At 45.2% G+C, this 20,082-nt stretch overlaps 1 protein-coding gene across 3 annotated transcripts; it reads right to left on the bottom strand.

Moving 5' to 3' along the window:
- Positions 1 to 924: 924 nt before the first annotated feature.
- Positions 925 to 19,654, bottom strand: LOC136708217 (myosin light chain kinase, smooth muscle-like). Of its 3 annotated transcripts, none has more exons than XM_066682593.1 (14): positions 19,310 to 19,654; positions 14,731 to 14,766; positions 12,878 to 13,005; positions 12,175 to 12,331; positions 10,230 to 10,541; positions 8,489 to 8,585; positions 7,789 to 7,992; positions 6,519 to 6,736; positions 4,499 to 4,622; positions 4,134 to 4,283; positions 3,408 to 3,534; positions 2,260 to 2,350; positions 1,516 to 1,656; positions 925 to 1,434 (listed from the first exon to the last, which is right to left on the bottom strand). In XM_066682593.1, the coding sequence occupies exons 1-14, from the start codon at positions 19,482 to 19,484 to the stop codon at positions 1,229 to 1,231; spliced, it is 2,166 nt and encodes a 721-aa protein (XP_066538690.1). In that variant the 5' UTR covers positions 19,485 to 19,654; the 3' UTR covers positions 925 to 1,228. The 3 variants fall into 3 exon arrangements, with proteins under 3 accessions (XP_066538690.1, XP_066538691.1, XP_066538693.1); XM_066682594.1 differs by having other exon boundaries at positions 19,316 to 19,654; XM_066682596.1 differs by lacking the exon at positions 14,731 to 14,766 and having other exon boundaries at positions 19,316 to 19,654.
- Between the last annotated feature and the right edge of the window lie 428 nt (positions 19,655 to 20,082).

The following is a 20,082-nucleotide window of genomic DNA, read 5'->3' as shown; positions in this document are numbered from 1 at the left end:
AGAAGCCTCCAATGATGACAAGCCTCGTTTTTCCAGTGAGGGAGGTGCCGCCCCACACCATCACACAGAATAAACTGTCTTTGGCAGAGAGGATTTGGTACATTTTCATGGGCACAGCCCACACCCCACAAATGCATGTTTCTTACAAGTGTGGCACCCTTTTAAACGGGAAGTTAACAGGCTCCAACGGTATGAGATTTATCACCAAGAAACATTGTTACAACAAAGAAATACTCCACCAAACATGTTTCCTTACTTTTTGTGCTATGTTTATATTAGTTCCCACTCCCCATAACCCCCACCTGTCAATTTTTAAATCCCAGTGTGGCCCCTGAGATGAAACGTTTGCCCACCCCTGGCCTAGAGCTATGGTGTCCCCAACACTGGGCTGTGGAGGTGCTTCCTCTGGAGTAATAGAGCAGCAGGTCTGGGACCAGCTGGAGCGGTGTTTGTGATCCAGAACTAATCGTTCAACATCAGCACCTGACCTCACTGATGTTCTCATCTCACTACAATGTTCCTGGAACTAGTGTAAAGCAGTTTTCACTCTCTCTCACACACACACACATGCAGCAGGCAGCCATACCACAACCCAGGAGGTATTTGGGGGTATTTAGCAATACCTACAGGGTGTGTTCCTGTCTTTCGCCCAATGATCTTGGGTCGTCTCAGGACACACCGCCACCTGGAACTGGATAAGCAAATGAATGAATGCCTTGCTCAAGGGAACTTAAGCCATGGATGTTGAGGGAGGAGACAGTGCTGTCTGTGGACTCCCCCCACCCCCACCCCAATTTTTCCTGCCTGTTCTGGGAACAGAATCACTGACCTTCCAGTCCCCAGCTCTGCTTCTTGTACTTGGGCCAGCGCTGCCCCCACAGCTGTTATTCAGCAATGAGTAAAAGGATAAAACATTTTGGAGAAAACTGTTTAACTTTATTTAATTAAAACATTACAATGAAACACTTACAAATAGCAGACGATTAGACAGAGAATGTTTAAAAGCTTCACGCTACAAAATATCAGCTGTGTTTTGAAGATGGCCAACACAGAGCGTCAAAGCTCAACAGATAAAAACTGTTGGCCTTCGGACCTACCACTGAAAAGGTAACCCTTTATTGAAGGACGGTGCTTTTACAGTTAGGGACTGCTTCATGAGCACAAGTCCCACTCAACAAATTCTGCAAATTTACCCTGAGGAGACGTGTGCCAGATGAACTGTTCGGACCTATCGGGCCACTGTGAGTCTGGCCGAGCACAGCGCCTGGCCCAAGTAGTTAGAAGCTCGACACTTGTATATCCCAGAGTCCTCTGGCTGGACGTGAGCCAGGGTGAGGGTACACAGGCCGTCCTCCTTGTACTGGATCTGCACACGCTCCGTTTCTTCCAGGGGTTCGTCGTCCAACAACCACACCACCTCTGGGTCAGGGAAACCTGCAGAAAAGAGAGCGGCTCAGTGAGGACCTTTAAAATGCCTTTAACGAGTGGTGGTGTGTCTCGTGTTACAGGATTTACCTTGTATGATGCAGGCCATGTGCACGGTGGCGCCGCAGGGCTCCATGAGGTCATGAAAGGCCTGGAAGAAACTTGGCTGACTCCTCAGTTGTTGCTCCAGAGATGCAACAGCTTGTTCCGCCTCTCTCCCCAGAACAGAGTCTGCAAACGGGAAGGAGGGCGGCGTTCAGAACAAACCCCCATTTCACTGCACGCTCAGCCTTTCCCACAGCCTTGTTCTGCTGAGACGGTCACTCCACATGAAGGGGTTAAACACAGGACACTGTCCACTCCTCGGCTACAGGACGGACCCTTAGCTTTGTCTGTCTGCACGGGTCATGTGCTAAAACCTGGAGTGTGGTGGTGACGTCAGCATCGATATACACTTCCAGATAACATCTAAAACTGCTCTTAATACGGAGAACAACTCATGTGACACACTCGCCCAGTCACACACACACCCCCCTGTGGACAGTTTCACACACTCGCCCAGTCACTCTCTCTCTCTCACACACACACACACACACCCCCCAGTGGACATTTTCTTTCTTTCTTTCTTTCACTCACTCACTCAGAGAGAGAGAAGGAAACCCATGCAGACACAGGGAGAACACATCACGCTCCTCAGACGGAGGATAAAACAGACCCTGGACCTGTGTCTGTGACATCGCCTGCAGCGCCACTGTGCCCCCAACAAACATTTCTCTTATTAAAACATCACGCTGTGTCACGCTGCAGACACTCAGTTTAGTGACGGATCGTTACCAGACGCCGAGCTGCAGGGAGAGTCGGATCCCTCTGATCTGTGCGAGAGGTGAGCCATCCTCCTCAGCGCCAGCACCGCTTTCCCGGTTCTCTGAAACAAATCGGAGACAACTGCTTAGGGAACAATTCAGATCTCGGCTCTTTTCACAGTGAGAGACTACACATTCTCTTCTCTGGTTCTGCAGTACAGAGTCAGCAAGGCCCCGGGATGGAGACTCAACACGTTTATGAACTGTACGCAGAGAGACGTTTAAAGCTGGAGTAGGGCATTTTGTAGAAACTAGTAGCTTTTGAAAAGAAAAAAAAAAACAAAAAACCACCAAAATGGCCCCCACCTACTTCACCCTCCTTTTAAAGACATTTCCATAAACCACAAGAATACCACAGTGTGTTTACATCATTCTGCAATACCTCCACAACACTACAGCTGAATCTCAAATATCACCTTTACCCTATGTAGTGCACAGTGTAGGTCATAAAACAGGTTACTGCACTCAAAAGGGCACTGTATGTCCGATAAAACCATTTATACTGGGTGTTAAGATTCATTCCCCGTGTATAATGTTTAGTTACTATCTACGGGTGGCAGTAGTGGTTTTATAAACTGAGTAGCGCCAGGTTGGACATCATAGCAGGTCTAGACTGGGAGTTAAACCATCCAATCGTTTTGACTGCGTCAGATCTCTGGTGAAGACAGAACCCAGAACTTTATTTGTAATATTAAGTTTACCCCCAGTTATAGCTGAATTATCACAGACAGGTCCCTCCAGCCTCAGGAGGTTGGTGAGGTTGCTTCTTTTCAGAATGGCACTCATGCAACAGCACTGAACACAAACTGCCCACATCTATCACATCAGACCGCACTAACAGCTCATCTTCTTCCAAATCTCCCAGTTCTAAATCGAGGTGGAAATGCAGGGGTGCACTCACCATGCGTCTCTGAACCAATAAAAAATGGGAAGTAGCAATAGTCTCATTGGTCAAAACGTATAACCCGCTGTGGGCATACCCCCATCCCCAACACACACACTCCTTCCTTATTTGCTGACACTTCTGAAAGCCTGAGCTTCTCCCAGGTCTTGTTACAATCTCTAAACCATGACTGGACCAACGGTGTTGAAGGTAAATATTTAGAGGAAGCTCAGTACCTGCCAACGTTGTCTGGCCAGAAATCTCCTCATCTTGTCCTTGTTGAGGGTTTTCGTGACTCGACTGGTGGAGGAAGACGAGGCCATCCAAGGATGGGCCAGAGCCTGCTCACAAGACATTCTGGACCTGTGTGTTTGGGAGAACACAAAAGGTACATAGAGCAGCTTCACAGAAACCTGGATTCGGGCCACTAAGCCGAGCTGGTCCAGACCAAACAAGGCATGTGTGAAAGTGTTTTTACCCAAGTCTCGTTTGATGCAGACTTTCAGACTTCGATTTGGTCTGAACAAAAAAAGCACGTGTGAAACGTGCCTCGGACCATGCTCCGGAACAAAGGACCAAAACTGGGTCTGACCCAAAGAGGCGGTCTCGGTTTAATGCTCAGGGTTGTTCAATTCTAAAACCCCTCTCTCCAGTCTCTAACAGCCACTGTCCTGGTTTTACCTCGTGTTACTGCAGTAAACTTTAAACAACTGTGATTCCCACTGTGTTACTTCTGCTCTATCCCAAACTGAGCGGGTGGTTTCCTACCCTCCTTCAAAAGTTACATAGTGCAGTTTCTGCAGTGCTGAGCCCAGAGTAGCAAGGACAGAGGTTCTGTTCTCCCTGTTACAGCTCAGTGAATCATCACAGTGATTTTGAAGCTGTAACTTTAAGGTAAAAAATACTACCTAGTGTTGCTTTAAGCTACGTCTGGGAAACTTTCCCTCAGAGCAAACTCACACCTTTTCTCCTTCTTCAGCAGCTTACTGATGAAGTCTTTAGCCTCGTCTGTGATGTCATCAAACTCAGGGTCAAACTCCCAGGCGGCTGCAGTGACTAGAGCCAGAGTCTCTGCATCGCTGTTTCCCTGGAACGGCGACACCCCACTCAGTCTGAGAGAGAGAGAGAGAGAGAGAGAGAAATTTCTGTGTCAGGTGAGAAATGTAGCCACATGCAGTTTAGAGGTCTTCGAGATGAGGAGAGAAAGCAGCGGGCTCTGGGGGACCGTTTGGACACCCCTCGGTTACGTCATGCTGACTGTTGTGATGTGTATAACATGGTCCTGAATTCTAGCCAGAGTTTGAGAGGTTGTCGCTGTGGTACTTACAGGATGTAGCAGATAACGCCGATGCTCCACATGTCGGTTGCCAGAGCCACAGGCTCATAGTTAATCACTTCTGGCGCCACGAACTCCGGCGTCCCCTGCATCACCATCAGAGGCCTCCCTGGTTCTGTGGGAAACATATCTGACATGTGGTCACCCTACATTTCCTCTACACTGAAGTGCATCATGGGTAGCTCTTCCCTCTGCAGTAGCAACAGCTCCTGCCCTTCTCTGAGGGCTTTAGACTAGATATTGGAACACTTCTGTGAGAATGTGATGGCATTCAGCCATAAGAGCTTTCGTGAGGTCAGGTACTGGTGTTGAATGATTGGTTCTGGATCACAAACCCCACTCCAGCTCAACCCAAATGTATTGCATGAAAACACTTAAACGCAGATTAAAAAGCACTTCTGCAGCTCCACATCCAGTCCACGGGGTGTTATACCCCTCTAGATGATGCTTGGCATTGGACATGTTTCTCAGGTTTGTTGCATTTTCAATTTCACACTCAGCAAAAGAGACACATTTTCCTTCTTCTTCTTCTCTTAATGAAACATCTGTGACCCGCTTTGGTCCAAACCCCACGAGCCCCACAGCAGTGTTCTCCCCCTGTGAACAGCCCCTGTTCAGAACGCCCGCTTTCAGCACCTGTTCCTTTAAATGATAACGAGCCGCTCGCTGTTCACCCCGACCCCGAGCGCACAGCAGTGAGGAGCGAGGAGCAGAAGCTCTGGTTTTTAGCCGTTTTCACTCTGTTCTCTTTCTTCTCCGTTTTTACTCAGTGCTCTTATTTCTCCGCGCTCGTTGTGTCTGTTTTGCTGAGTTTAACCTCGTCTTTGTGCTCTCACATAAACACGGGTCCAGCGCTGTGATTGGACAGACTCAGACGAGGGGGCGGGGCCATTCTAAAGTCTCTGCACTTGACGTCAGAAGCGGAGCAGAATCAGAACGATTCGTTTTTATCCCGTGTTTTCTGACTTAGGCAGCACACAAAAACTGACTGGGGGTCTTGTTCCACAGTGTGTGGGTTGGTGGGCTCCAGATCCCCACATTAAAGTGAACTTGCACTGAACAAGAGATATTTTTATAATATGCCCCATTTAATGTAGATGGAAAAGTGAATACACGTCTGGACAGAGGGGATGGGCAGAACAGACCTCCATATAAGGAGAGGATGGAGTCAGATGAATCAGATGAGCACACGTTACAAAAGAAAACGACCCTGTCCTTTCGCCGATCTACTTTGGGCTAGAGATAAGAATGCCCAGCCTTTTCCTGTTTATAAGCCCTCAGATCACATCTGCCGTGTGCTTTCATTGACACAGATGAAAGAATTCATAGGGAAAGTTTATAGACTTCCACAGTCATTTAAAACAGATGTGGCTCAGGAAGGAAATCCACATAACAGCTGTACACCAAAGAGTGGTCAACAAACATCACGGCCATAACATTAAAACCACCTCCTTGTGTCTGCACACACTGTTCGGCTACACAGGAGCACTCTGTAGCTCTACAATGACAGACTGTAGTCCACCCGTTGCTCTGCATACTTTGTTAGACCCCTTTCATCCTTCAATGTTCCTCAGCGCTCAGGACCCCCACAGAGCAGGTGTGATGTGGTGGTGGATCATTCTCAGTGCTGCAGTGACACTGACGTGGTGGTGGTGTGTTAGTGTGGGTTGTGCTGGTGTAGAGTGGATCAGACACAGCAGTGCTGCTGGAGTTTTTAAACCCCTCAGTGTCTGAACTGAGAACAGTCCACCGACCAAAAACATCCAGCCGACAGCGTCCTGTGTCACTGATGAAGGACTAGAGGACGAGCGACACACACTGTGCAGCGACAGATGAGCTACTGCCTCTGACTCTACATCTACAAGGTGGACCAACGAGGGAGGAGTGTCTCACAGAGTGGACAGAGAGTGGACACAGGGTTTAAAAACTCCAGCAGCACTGCTGTGTCTGATCCACTCTTAGCATCCCAGTTAAATCATTTAAATACAATGCTTAATAGTTAGAGGCTCACCCAGTTTCCTGGCCAGACCGAAGTCGATGATCTTGATGAGGGTTCCTGTAGCATTGACACACACTATGTTCTCAGGTTTGAGGTCGAGGTGGACGATGCTTTTGCGATGAATGTACAGGACGCCCTCTAGTATCTGCCGCATGTACTGCATGCTGTTGGGCTCCGTGTGCTCAAAATGTTCATCCACGATGCGCTCGAACAGCTCACCGCCAGCAACGCTGCAGCACAGAGACACAGGAGTCAATCATGTGGACTGAGGGACGTTTGAGATGTGATGCACAACAGCGGTGATGTCTGGGAATAAGGATTTGATTTTAATTTTGCGTTATCTAAAGCTATCATCAGTAGTCCTCCTTTAGCATTAGGAAACACACTGGTGAATTGGAAGCAGACTGTGATTTAGATTTAATCTTGGTCTTTGACTGAAATGTGTAGTTTAGTCTCATTTTAGTAATTACATTTTTGTCAGATTAGTCGATAAAATCTAAAAACATTTTAGTCTAATTTTAGTTAATTAAATACAAGAATAGGGCAGCACTGTGGAGCAGCAGGTAGTGTCTCTCTCACAGTGTGTTTCTGTGTTCTCCCTGTGTCTGCATGGGTTTCCTCCAGGTGACTGTCTGTGAGGAGTGTGGTGTGTTCTCTGTGTCTGTGTGGGTTTCCTCTGGGTGACTGTCTGTGAGGAGTGTGGTGTGTTCTCCCTGTGTCTGTGTGGGTTTCCTCCGGGTGACAGTCTGTGAGAAGTGTGGTGTGTTCTCTCTGTGTCTGCGTGGGTTTCCTCCGGGTGACTGTCTGTGAGGAGTGTGGTTTGTTCTCCCTGTGTCTGCGTGGGTTTCCTCCGGGTGACTGTGAGGAGTGTGGTGTGTTCTCCCTGTGTCTGCGTGGGTTTCCTCCGGGTGACTGTCTGTGAGGAGTGTGGTGTGTTCTCCCCGTGTAGGAGTAGCTAATAATAGTCACAGTTCAGCACCGTCAGTCATTGTGGTAGAATCCATCTCTGAGAAACAGCCAGAAACATCGCAGAGGTTTTCACATTGCAAGAATATTTACTGCAGTCCTCTCATAAACACTTTAAACATTTTTAAAGGTCTGGAAAGTTCCCTACACTGCTTTATCCTTCACTTTAAATTATGACGTCTCTAGGCACCGGAGGAGAACTGCCCAGATGTGTCATGTCAGCACCAGTGATACTTGTGTTGGTTAAGCACTGTATCTGTGAGATGAGTGGAGAGGGAGGTCGACGACGACGATGGATCAAACCGAAAAGACTCACTACTCCATGATCAAGGTGATCTCGGAGCGGGTGTCATAAGCCCCCAGACACTGCACCAGCTTCGGGTGGTGCAACTGCTTCAGCAGCTCGATCTCTTTCCGTGCAGCTTCTTTGTCTCTGGACACAGGGGCTCGGTAGAACTTCCCAGCACACACTCGTCCTGTCTCCTTATGGGTCAGTCTGAACACCTGCCCAAACTTTCCTCTGTGGAGGGGGGAGGTCCAGATTATCACCAGGGGATATACAATCACTGTCATAATAAAAGCCTTTTTTTTAATTATAGCTTGCTGAAATATCTAAAAGCATCCAATAATATCAGCTTCTATTTGTATAATCTCCAAAGACAAGTATAAAATAACATGTGATGCTCTGGAGCAGCTGCACATGAGCCTAAGCTCACCATGGTCAACGTTATATATGAACGAAAGAGGTATTAAACCCCACATCATTGGGCTCTAAGGTATTAGACCAGTGTTCTCTGGAGTGATGGAGCTCAGTCCAACTGGAATAGTGTTTGTAATCCATCCCACCTCATATTTTATGGCAGAATGCCAACACATCCTCAGCAATGCTCTTAATTCTAGTGTAAAGGCTACAGAGAAGAGTGAAAGCTGAAGCATACGATAAATAATCCTTAGTTCAGCAATTAAGGGCAAAGCTTGAACGCAAGTTCTGACTCAGTCATAACTCTGATACTCACACTCCTATTTTTTCATGGATGTTGTAGTGGTCTTGGACCTTATGTGAGCTGTCGGTCACAATGTCCACATCCAACACGGGCTCCTCTTGTGGTTCCACTGTGAAAAACATTAGCTGGTGAGTGACCCATTTCACCATTTTGGATGCTACAGCCTTTTCCAGTCAACTGACCTCCAATTGAAGGTGCTGTACATAAGAAAAAGGTTGCCAGATTGTAGTGTAAACCTAATACAGAGGTGCACTTTGTAGATTTTGAATCACTGATGGTAACTTCTTTCCTGTTTTATGTTTGTCAGCAGTGGCGGTTCTTGCCAAATCTCTCAAAACTGTTGCGATAACTGCTGAGGGGACTTGTTCACTGGAGAAATGAGGAGTTAGCGATCTACACAATTGGCAGATTGCACTGTACAAATTAATGGGGAATCTAACCTGACAGTGTCATCTAACGTTGGAGTTTTATTTCGTTGGTCACCTCATATAGAACTACCACCAGTAACCACTAGATTCATAAAGCTTTATCTTTATCTACACACTGTACAGTGTTTGTGGAGAGATTTATCCAGGAGTTCATTAATAAAGTTACTTTGCCTCTTCAGAGGATCAACAATTAAATGTGGCATTAATAAACTGCCATTGAGTCACCCTCACAAATGTTTTGAAGAGAGACCAGCTTTATCACGACTCTCATAAAATTCTATACATTTTTCACTCTTCAGATATTTTATTTTAGGAGCAGGAGTTCCAGAATAGTGAAGAGTGAAGGTTACAGAAGTCGTACTGTCCGATTGCTAGCTGCTCTCTCTACACGACTCTGGCTGCTCCCGGTATCCAAACAGGATGGTGCCCAAAATTAATCAGTGTCCTATTCAGCATATATGAGTAATGTAGGGAATAGAGTATCACATTGTGTATGATGAAAGTATGTTGGGGCGTGCTCCCGGAACCCACTGAAAATGAACTGAAGGCTCTGCAGCTCGGAAAAAAGAGCCTTAATATGAGAGTTTATGAGAGGAGTCTTGGGCAATTTTCCACCAAATTGCCCAAAAAAAGAAAAAAAAGAAAAACGAGAGGCGGGACTGTACAGAACAAAACCTAACGCTGACAAACCGTTTTGCAGAGCTTGGTTAATACAGAGCCAATGGTGTTTACTGCAGTAGAATGAAAGAAAATTCCTCTCTTTCCCTTTTGGCAGTGCATCACCGCATCGTCCTAATGAACAAACCACATCGTTTGTCAGTTCTGTGGTATAAAAAAAAAAATCTGCAGCTGTTCTTATTTAGAAAAAGCTAATTTTATATAAAATATTTCAGCACGTTACAAATTGTTGTTGTCCAAAGAAAAAAACATGTATCTGAAAAAACAACTTTACAGAAGAAGGAAAAAAGTTCCTAACTTTCAATAGACGTCAAAGTAAAGAGATATAATTTAAGTAACTTTGGAGCATTTCTATTGGTCGTCATGAGGTTTTCACAAAATTTGAAGGAAAGCTACTGTGTTCAAACAAAAAAGTAGTGAACTAAATATCAACAAATATGGAGAATGTTTTTGTCTGGACAGCGATGAAGTGGTGATGCTTTCCCCGATGGAGGCTGACTAAACAGTCGTACACTAACAGATGGGCTACAGCCTGTAATTACATACAGTATGAGGGTGTGGATCTCAGAAATTAGCTAGTAAAGGCATATTCAACATCCCAAATAAACTAGTAACTCTGTAATACAGATCTCAGAGCCTAGATTTACCTGCAGTGTCCATCCTGATGCAGTCAGACACTTCGCTGGGCTCACTGACCCCTATGGCGTTGACGGCCCGCACGCGGAAGCGATACTCACCCTGGGAGTGCATGCCTGAATGGACCCGATAGGTGGTGTCCTTACATTGGTTAGTCAGCTCTGTCCAGTCCCCCGTGCCAGATGGACCTAGGCTTTGCATTTCTACAACGTAGTTGGTGATGGCTGAACCACCGTCGTAGCTTGGGCCACGCCAGGACAGAACTAAAGATCTAGGGGTCAACTGGGACACGTATGGGCATGAGGCGGGGCACTCAGGCCGATCTAGAGGAGAAGAGAAAAGGTGGACATTTTGGTAAAGAAACTTGGAGACACGTGGCTAACACAGATCACTTTCAACAAAAACAAACAGACATGTTGCTGGATTCAAATTTGACTGATACAAATCCATATACTTTTCAGAGATAACAGCCCTGAGACTTAAAGTAACACTACGTAAGATTAGGTATTTTTTGCTCCAGAGCTCTCTCTATACTTGCAGAGTAGTGTTGCAGGGTATACTTTTCTAGTATCTGTATCTCAATACCTTGTCAATAAAAACAATATAATGATTGCAATGAGTTCCGGTACTTTTAAGAAGTTGGTTTTTAAAATAAGAGCGGTATTTCCAACGAGTGCCACAGGGGGCAGTGCTTTGCCTACTCTCCCTCCCTTAAGGGTGTTGCCGCTAGTTTTAGTGACTTTTCTGACCTTCTAGTGAGTTATTTACAAACACTTTTAAAAGTGACTTTCAGTACAAACCTTAGCTACTTTTTATAGAAGAGAATCGCCGGCAGCACGAAACATTAGAACACCAGGATTGACCGTGAGTGGGAGACACGGCTCTCTCTGCTCTCGGAGACAGAGCACCACAGTCGGTCCGCACAGCAGCTCACGGGTCAGAATGAGTTGTAAATGTGCAAACAGTGCTGCCAAAGACACATTTGCTTTCTTTTATGTTGAGTTTATTTCTTTCCCTGAACTGAGATCACAATTGATTGAGGCATCGGGCCTTATTCAAACTGTTAAAACATCTTATGAACGTATGACACTGGAATGGCGAGACGTCACGTGTGACATCACACTTAACAAGCAAACAATTTCCCGACCGCCTTCTGCTTGTAGAGAAAGTACATTACATTTCCTGATGTTTTAGGTTTTTGCGATGGTATCGTTTCAGTATCGGTATCGAGATATTTAGGCAGGTATCGTATCGAAAGTCACAACACTATTGCAGAATGTAATTCACTCTTTCAGCACTGTCCTGAAATCAAGGATGAGGGCAGAGGGAGAGAGTAGGTTGGTTTCCTACCCTCCTCCAAAAGCTACATAGTGCAGTTTCTGCAGTGCTGATCCTGGAGTAGCAACGACAGAGCCTTTATTCTTCCTACTACAGCTCAGTGGAGCATCACAGTGGATTTGAAGCTGTAAATTGAAGATAAAAAAAACTACCTAATGTTCCTTTAACCTAATACCCTTGACCCATACTAAATGACCAACCATTTTGTGAACATTTACTATTTATTGTGGATACTAAAGCTATCAATAGTGAAGATTTGAATGTAAAGGTGCCCCATTGCTTCAAAGAATGCAGGTCCAACGCTCCATAATCCAATACATACTTCATAGCCCTTTAGCCAAGGACTGGCATTGAACATCATGACTTATGGCTCATGTGCCTTTGATCCATAGCATTGAATACTGATGTTCAATGACGTTCTATGGAGATGAAAATCTGCTGTTATTGTCTGTTCACCTATTACCTCCTTTCAGCAGAAAACCACAAGTCAAAATGCTGTACATTCAAGGACCAGACTTAATCCCCGTCTGGGAAACAACCCTATAGTGTATTATCCAAGCCACAGCTTGGTCCTCATTAAAGCTGCTGTCTGTGTGTGTGTGTGTTGGACGTTCTCACCTCTGATGCTGAGAGTTATCGTGTGTTGAGCTGTGCCTCGATGATTCCGCACAAACAAAGTGTAGCTTCCTGCGTCCATAGCACGGACCTCAGAGATGGTCAAGATGCTGCTGTTACTGCTGGTCTCTATATGTGTGCATTCCCCATCCACCACGAGCTGGAGACCAGAGGAACTACATGGTCATGTGCTGTAGATATGCACACGTCTGCCAGACTAACACTGACCAGCTCAGACAATAAATGGTGAAAGCTAGCACTGTGTATCCCAAGAATTGACAAACAGCTTGGAGGTACTTCTCCTTGTGCAGGAAAACTCAAGACTTTTTGTTTTTCTAGAGCTTACAGAGAACTTCGAGAAGTTTCGTTCACAAACTAGTCCCGCCCTCCCCTACTCCGACTGGTTCGCTTGAGTGAGAAGGGGGCGTGGTGAAGTAGCCTAATATCTTCTGATTGGACGGTCTGACTGTAGAGCTACCGTTATTGGTCGATAACCTTCTCTGTAAACATTTAATTGGTCAGTCTGCACGTCAGTAGTCATCCACCCCCCACCCTTGCATTTATGTAAGAAAGGTGCTACACAAATAAAGACTATCATTATCATTGTTATAAAATGACCTCCTTGTTTCCACGTTACTCTGTTGGGCAGATAATTAACCAGTGTCAGAAAATAAAGATGGTATCATCGTTAAGAACAAATCCTGACCTTTTTCCTGTTGTGGATCCAACAGGAAGCTGTAGGCCCTACGCTGCTGAAGGAACAGTGCAGTTGAGCGCTTTCACCAACTCTGACCTGCACCTTCTCCTGAGGATCCAGGAACTCCACCAGAGGACCTGACGTGGTAAGAGAGGTAGACGTTATTGCATGTAACACTCTACGGTTTGGCAGCACTTCCTACTTGGTTTACATCTCCAGGATATGTACCTGCGCTAACTTTATCTGTCTGTAAATGTGTGTTAGGGAAAAAAGAACATCCTCATAAATCGTTCTAGTAAGAGCTTATGAATAAGTAAAGAACCCTGTCTTTAGGTGAAGTCTCTTTAAACCTCTACCATGGCCTTCACATTGGGAACACATGTACTTTGCATTCCCTGTGTCCCGTGTTCCCAAGGGCCCTAAGCTTCCAGGTTAATATTCTATTGGCACACAATAACCCACCTGTTTTCTTCAGTTTCTTTCTATTGAAGATCCGGACATACCCGATCCAAGAAGTTTAACATAAATAATCGTTTACTCTGCCTGGAACAGGGTCGCGGGAACCTATCCCTGGAGGCAGGCCTGGGTGTAGTGTCTGAGAGTGGGAGCCTGCTTTACTGTGCAGCCCACGTTACCCAGCTGGGTTTAGGCTGAAAAGGCAACGGGGGAGAGGCACAGTCTGCAAAGTCCAAAGTTAAGTGTGTGGTGCAATGTCTATTGGGCACAGGGCAAGAGAAAAAGAACCCCTAGTCCCATGGACCCTGGGTGTGTGATTGCCATTTTATTTAAACTTGACTCAGACTCTAGTTTGTGTTGGGTTTGAGCCCCAGAACTCCCCAGAAAACGTAACGGCTGCATGTCACACTATTAAAACAACAGTATTCTCTGTGGGCACTGGGGATATGTAAATACAATAGCAGTAATTTAGAGAACCAAAATGTTTCTCCTGTGGCATTTCTCAAAGCACAGTTTGTGGCATTTTCTTTAGCGCAGGTAATACATTCAAGCCTCAGAAGATATAAAACCATCAAGTTTGAAGGAGACTGTATGTAAATGCTATGATTTAACTATTTACTTCTGTGTGGAGTCTTATAAAAGAGTCCCTGCAGCAAACTCAAATCTCAGGATGTGAGATTTACCTCAACAGATTCTGTTAATTGCAATGAAGGAACATGAATGTCATGGTTTGTAAAATCTTCATAAGCCTCTTAAGAAACAACATTGTTCAATGCCCTCTCTAGAAAATGGTCTCTAAAACATTTCCTCTGTCTGGTAGGTTATATTTTTCAATTTGAATATAATCACGTTGTTGATTTTCACTGCTAAGTGTGTATCGGCTAGCAGTTACATAAAATGGCTATGGATAATACACTGTGTGTTTATTTTTAAACTTAATTATATATCTTGTATTTGCATTCTAAGGTGATCCAGGGAGGTGTCATATGTAGCTCAATTAAAACAACAGAACGACCCAAGGCTCATCACATTTACAGCAGAAACAAGACTGACCCTATGACTCAGAAGGTTTCTATAAGGCAACTTGCATTAACCACAGTCCAAAGGAAACCACAACACGTTCCCCTGCTAACCACAGGCTTCTCGCATTAGTGTTAACACAGAACCTGTTTCTGCAGACTCATGCTATAGCACCAGCTCTGAAACTTCAGAACAGCCAAGCACATCTACACCATCTGTCACCACAGAAAAGGCTCAAAGAGTCCACTTTCCTGTGTTTTCTTAAGATTTTTGTTGAGATTTCCTGTCACCTGCAGCTATATTTAAGCTTCATCTGTACAGCTTATTATCTAATGGTTCTCCTGTGACCACTCACAGTACAAAGAATTAGCTTCACACACACTTACCTGTGCTAATGTAAGTCTTTCTCTTAGGTTTCACCTCTGAAATGAAACACACACAGACCAAACAAATGAGAACGACCAGTTAAAGGACATATGGTGGAGTTCAGTTAGTCATGTGACCAGCTAAGATGAGTTCACTGCTAAATGAGCTACACATGCTAACACAAAATGCTAGCTGACTATAGGCCAGTAGTAGTTGTGTTCAAAATTGTGCTTTATTCACTAGATAGTGCGCTAGTTTGGGGTTGCACCATTTTGGTAGTGCTGTCTGAAATCGTGCACTTCCCATATTCACAATCCCATAATGCACCGTGATAAGTAGTTTACAACCAATGTTCCCTAGCAGATAGTGGATAATACACTGAGATGTTTGGTAAACAATTGGCATGAAGTAGTCTCCAAAACCGCTCACTGACCTCCTGAGTTTAGTTCACTAGTGCACTATATAGTGAGTAATGTAGTAGGGAGTCATTCTGGACACAACTCAGAGCAATGTTTTTCCTTCATTCAGTTTCAAGAGGGATTGACCATCAACTTCTAATAATATCCTCAAGGCCCTGTCCCAAATGGAGCCCTTAACCCTGCGCTCTTCCTAAAGTCTGCACTACGGTGATATCAACAACACACAGACCTCCAGGGAGAAAGACTTGAAGGGTGCTTGTTTCAGACGTGTGTTTGGGTAGATGTGTGTGATCAGCAGGATCCACAGGCGCCTGGCTAGTCTTGTGTTGTTAAACGAGCTTGTGTGGGAATCTACAACAGCTCAGTTCTGATCATAGCAGAATGCACCTCAGCAAGAGTTCAGAATAAGGATATGTGTTACTTTATTAATCCCGTTGGAGAAAATAATACTCTGAATTTAACTCGTTTGTCGTTGTGAACACACAAAGAACAAACTAATGAGCAATTGTTATTAGCCATACACACTAGGGACAGTGAGCACACACGTCTAGTGCAAGGGGCTATATTTCAAGGAATTTTGGGTAATAGGTCTATGCTGAGTGTGCATCCTCGTGGTCCTCCACATTAAGTGTGAGTAGAGGGCGCTGGTGAGCACCCTTTGATCTGCAAGATGAGAAATGATTTCTTCTGGGTGACTGTCTGTGAGGAGTGTGGTGTGTTCTCCCTGTGTCTGCGTGGGTTTCCTTCGGGTGACTGTCTGTGAGGAGTGTGGTGTGTTCTCCCTGTGTCTGCGTGGGTTTCCTTCGGGTGACTGTCTGTGAGGAGTGTGGTGTGTTCTCCCTGTGTCTGCGTGGGTTTCCTTCGGGTGACTGTCTGTGAGGAGTGTGGTGTGTTCTCCCTGTGTCTGCGTGGGTTTCCTCCGGGTGACTGTCTGTGAGGAGTGTGGTGTGTTCTCCCTGTGTCTGCGTGGGTTTCCTTCGGGTTACTGTCTGTGAGGAGTGTGGTGTGTTCTCCCTGTGTCTGCGTGGGTTTCCTCCGGGTGACTGTCTGTGAGGAGTGTGGTGTGTTCTCCCTGTGTCTTCGTGGGTTTCCTCCGGGTGACTGTCTGTGAGGAGTGTGGTGTGTTCTCTCTGTGTCTGCGTGGGTTTCCTCCGGGTGACTGTCTGTGAGGAGTGTGGTGTGTTCTCCCTGTGTCTGCGTGGGTTTCCTCCCACGCTCCAAGAACACACGTTGGTAGGTGGATTGGAGACTCAAATGTGTCCGTAGGTGTGAGTGTGTCAGTATGTGTCGCCATGTGGTGTGCAGTGTGTGTCATGGTGTGTTCCTGACAATGAATGAGTAAATCAACCAATCATTAATGCTATTATGGAAAAGGAAAGTTAGAGATTGGAATAAGGAAAGCTTTTATATTTTTTACTACAATCAGAAATAGGAAAATAAGTCTCGAGATGCACTTTATAGAAAAGATGTTTATAAACTTTGTGTGTTTTTGGTGCTACGCTTTAACCTTAAATCCCATGGGAACTAATTTTGAACCTTTTGAGTTTGATCATATTTCTGTTTTGTGTTTTTTATTTAGATTTTGTTGAATGTTTCACATAACACCCACGTTTAGAATTATACAAAAAATAAGCAAACAAACAAACAAACAAACAAATAAATAAATAATATAAATGAGTTTCCAGGGGCTTAAAGCTTATTAGCACTAGCTGAAGGCTGTGATTTCCAAGTGAACAACAAGGCCGTTCTGTAAATACAGCACAGAACAGATATAATCTCTGACTGACTTTCTTCTGTGCATTAGTAGATTATTTAGACATTTGCATTAGACTTCAGAAGCAAACCTCCAAATTTCCACTTCCTTGCAAATCAAGCCACTCTTTCCCAGACCTATTCAGGGCCCTGTTTAGGGAAGTCAGAATGCTGCTAATGACTTTCTGGATGAAAACATTGTTTAAATAAACATCCTTTTGTTAAGTATGTTATTCTGGGGTCTGACGAACCAACATTTCTCAAACGACAGTCCATTAAAGCACCAACGTAGAGTGAAGTCCCACAGTTAGTCTGGATATTCAGGGTGCATTCCCAGGAAGGGGCTGTGAATGGAGGTACATTTATGTTCACACCGATCCGCCATAGCATTATGACCACCTCTTTGTATCTACACTCACTGTCCACAGGAGCTTTTTGTAGCTCTACTGTAGTCCATCTGTTTTACCCTGTTCTCCGGTTCTCAGGACCCTCCCAGGACCTCCAGCAGCACTGCTGTGTCTGATGCATGTGCTGCAGCTGCAAGGTCAGTGGTGATACCCTCAGCACTGCAACATAGGAATCAGTAACTAAACGTTAAAGCCGAAATCAAGCCGTGGAAACAGTAGGTTACTTTCCTCAAATGTGTTATGACTTAAAAACACTCCATCAATGGAAAAAAATCCATCAGCAACTAAAGAAATAATTTCAGTAACTTTCTTAAACATAACTTGTTAGTTCTAACTCTCCTCTCCTCCACTGAACTGTGCCTCTGTGCCTCATCATCTCACCATCTACAGCTTCCCTCTGTGCTCTAAACTAATGCTTGTTCCTGAGGTCTATTTATTCCATAGTGTGAATTCTGTTGCACTGTCATCATCACTTCATTTGCACTTCGTGTCATATTTTGATCCTTTAAAGAGTTTGATGTCCTCTACAGTGATGTTCATTAGACCGCCGTCCTCTGCTCTTCTAGTGCTGCTATAATTATCTTGTTCCGTTTGTCTGTGTCTTGCCAACTGCTGAAAGATGCTTTTGTTGCTCTGCACACCACGTGTGTGAACAATAGAAACCCAACTGAATTGCACTGAATGCAGTCATGTGTTCACAATGAAAGGTGTGTGAATGCTGGATCTGAAAATAACACGCAATTGACATTGTTACAAATATCAACATTTCAAAGTATGAGATCAAACCAGATTCAATTCACTGCATAATTCATATCCTTTTCAGTTAAAGGAACACTAGGTAAGATTCGCTAGTTTTTCTCTTAGGCCCCCGCTATCTTTGGAGTGTAATTCACTTTTACAGCATTCATTCATTTTTTGTAACCCTCATCCATTTCAGGGCGGCGGTGGGTACCTGGAATCTACCTGGAATCACTGGGCGCAAGGCAGGAACACACCCTGGAGGGGGCGCCAGTCCTTCAAAGGGTGACACACACATTCACTCACACACTCACACCTACGGACACTTTTGAGTCTCTAATCCACCTACCAACGTGTGTTTTTGGACTGTGGAGGAAACCAGAGCACCCAGAGGAAACCCACTCAGACACAGGGAGAACACACCACACTCCTCACAGACAGTCACCCGGAGGAAACCCACTCAGACACAGGGAGAACACACCACACTCCTCACAGACAGTCACCCGGAGGAAACCCACTCAGACACAGGGAGAACACACCACACTCCTCACAGACAGTCACCCGGAGGAAACCCACTCAGACACAGGGAGAACACACCACACTCCTCACAGACAGTCACCCGGAGGAAACCCACTCAGACACAGGGAGAACACACCACACTCCTCACAGACAGTCACCCGGAGGAAACCCACTCAGACACAGGGAGAACACACCACACTCCTCACAGACAGTCACCCGGAGGAAACCCACGCAGACACAGGGAGAACACACCACAGTCCTCACAGACAGTCACCCGGAGGAAACCCACGCAGACACAGGGAGAACATGGAAACTCCACACAGCGCTGGGAGGCAAACTTGTTAAACACCAAGCCATGTCCTGAAATCAAGAGGGAGTATAAATGGTGTGTTTTCCTACCCTCCTCCCAAAGTTACATAGTGCAGTTTCTGCAGTGCTGAGCCTGTAATAGCAATGAGAAAGGTTCTGTTCTATCTGTTACAGCTCAATGGAGCATCACAATGTAATTTTGAAGGTGTAATTTTAAGGTTAAAATTCTACCTAATGTTGCTCTAAATTACAGCACATTAAAAATAACCGGCCGCTTACCAGGTGTTTACATGTCAGTGGTTTTAATTTTGTGGCTGATCAGTTATATATAATGTCATAGTTAATTCTGTCTCCTGACTTGACCAGAAGTGTCCAGACTTGGGGCCAATCCCATTCTTTTCAAACCTCTCAGCGCAGTACGTCTTAGACAGAGTGGTGTAAAATCTTGGACAGACCTTTACCTCTGTCCAGAGCTGGGTTTTCCTTGTCCCTCAGGCGTGTAACCAGCAGTGTCCCATTCTCTGTCCTGCAGCCCTTGACTGAAGCAGTGCGTTGTCCTGTTGAAGGCTTCAGTTCCAGGTTAATTGTAGAAACGTAGGTCTTCTTCTGAGCGCCTCCATCACAAGCCATTCCTGACACGTTTACAGTCCAATTTCCTCAGGTTTACAAGCAAGGTTTAGAAGACCATCCTGTAGCTGAACGTTGCGCGGCTCTCACTGGTGTTTCCTCTTCAGTTCTGTTTCATTTTCACTCGAAATGCTTCTATGAGGTCTTACTGATGTGAACGCAGTGTTCTCACACTCCTCTAGACCCCACAGCAGGAAATATACACCACTGTCAGCTCAGAGAGAGAGAGAGAGAGAGAGAGAGAGAGAGAGAGTTTCTAAAACACACCCCCAGGGCCGGAGAGCCAGTCTGACCACATCACTTCAACTTTGCACAATACAAGCCACTGAACTCCGAACGTCACTGTATCCTTTATTGTGCGCACCTCTCTGTCTTGAATGACTGGGCATTCCATAGTTTTGTGTTGCAATTTGTGATTGAACATGGTAAAATTTAAGGGCAAACATGCTCTAAAATACATTTCTAAACTAAACAAACAGTGCACAGAGCAGGGCGTGGGTACTTGTGTTGTTTTGGCTGGTGGTTGTGTATTAATATATGAAAATAACAGTATCATGACCTTGTTCCTGCTGTTATTGTCCAGTTTAGCTCCACGTACAGA

This window comes from Hoplias malabaricus, chromosome 10, assembly GCF_029633855.1.
Source record: "Hoplias malabaricus isolate fHopMal1 chromosome 10, fHopMal1.hap1, whole genome shotgun sequence".
Taxonomy (NCBI): domain Eukaryota; kingdom Metazoa; phylum Chordata; class Actinopteri; order Characiformes; family Erythrinidae; genus Hoplias; species Hoplias malabaricus.
This window is presented reverse-complemented; position numbering and strand designations above follow the sequence as displayed.

Bases quoted from the DNA above. Each gene is read 5' to 3' on its own strand.
- LOC136708217 (XM_066682593.1), bottom strand. From the start codon at position 19,484: ATGGCTTGTGATGGAGGCGCTCAGAAGAAGACCTACGTTTCTACAATT. The intron at 14,767-19,309 runs GTCTGTCCAAGA...GTTTCATTTCAG, and splicing joins AGCTCTGGACAGAGGTAAAG to AGGTGAAACCTAAGAGAAAG. The intron at 6,737-7,788 runs GTGAGTCTTTTC...TCTGTGCTGCAG, and splicing joins ATCACCTTGATCATGGAGTA to CGTTGCTGGCGGTGAGCTGT.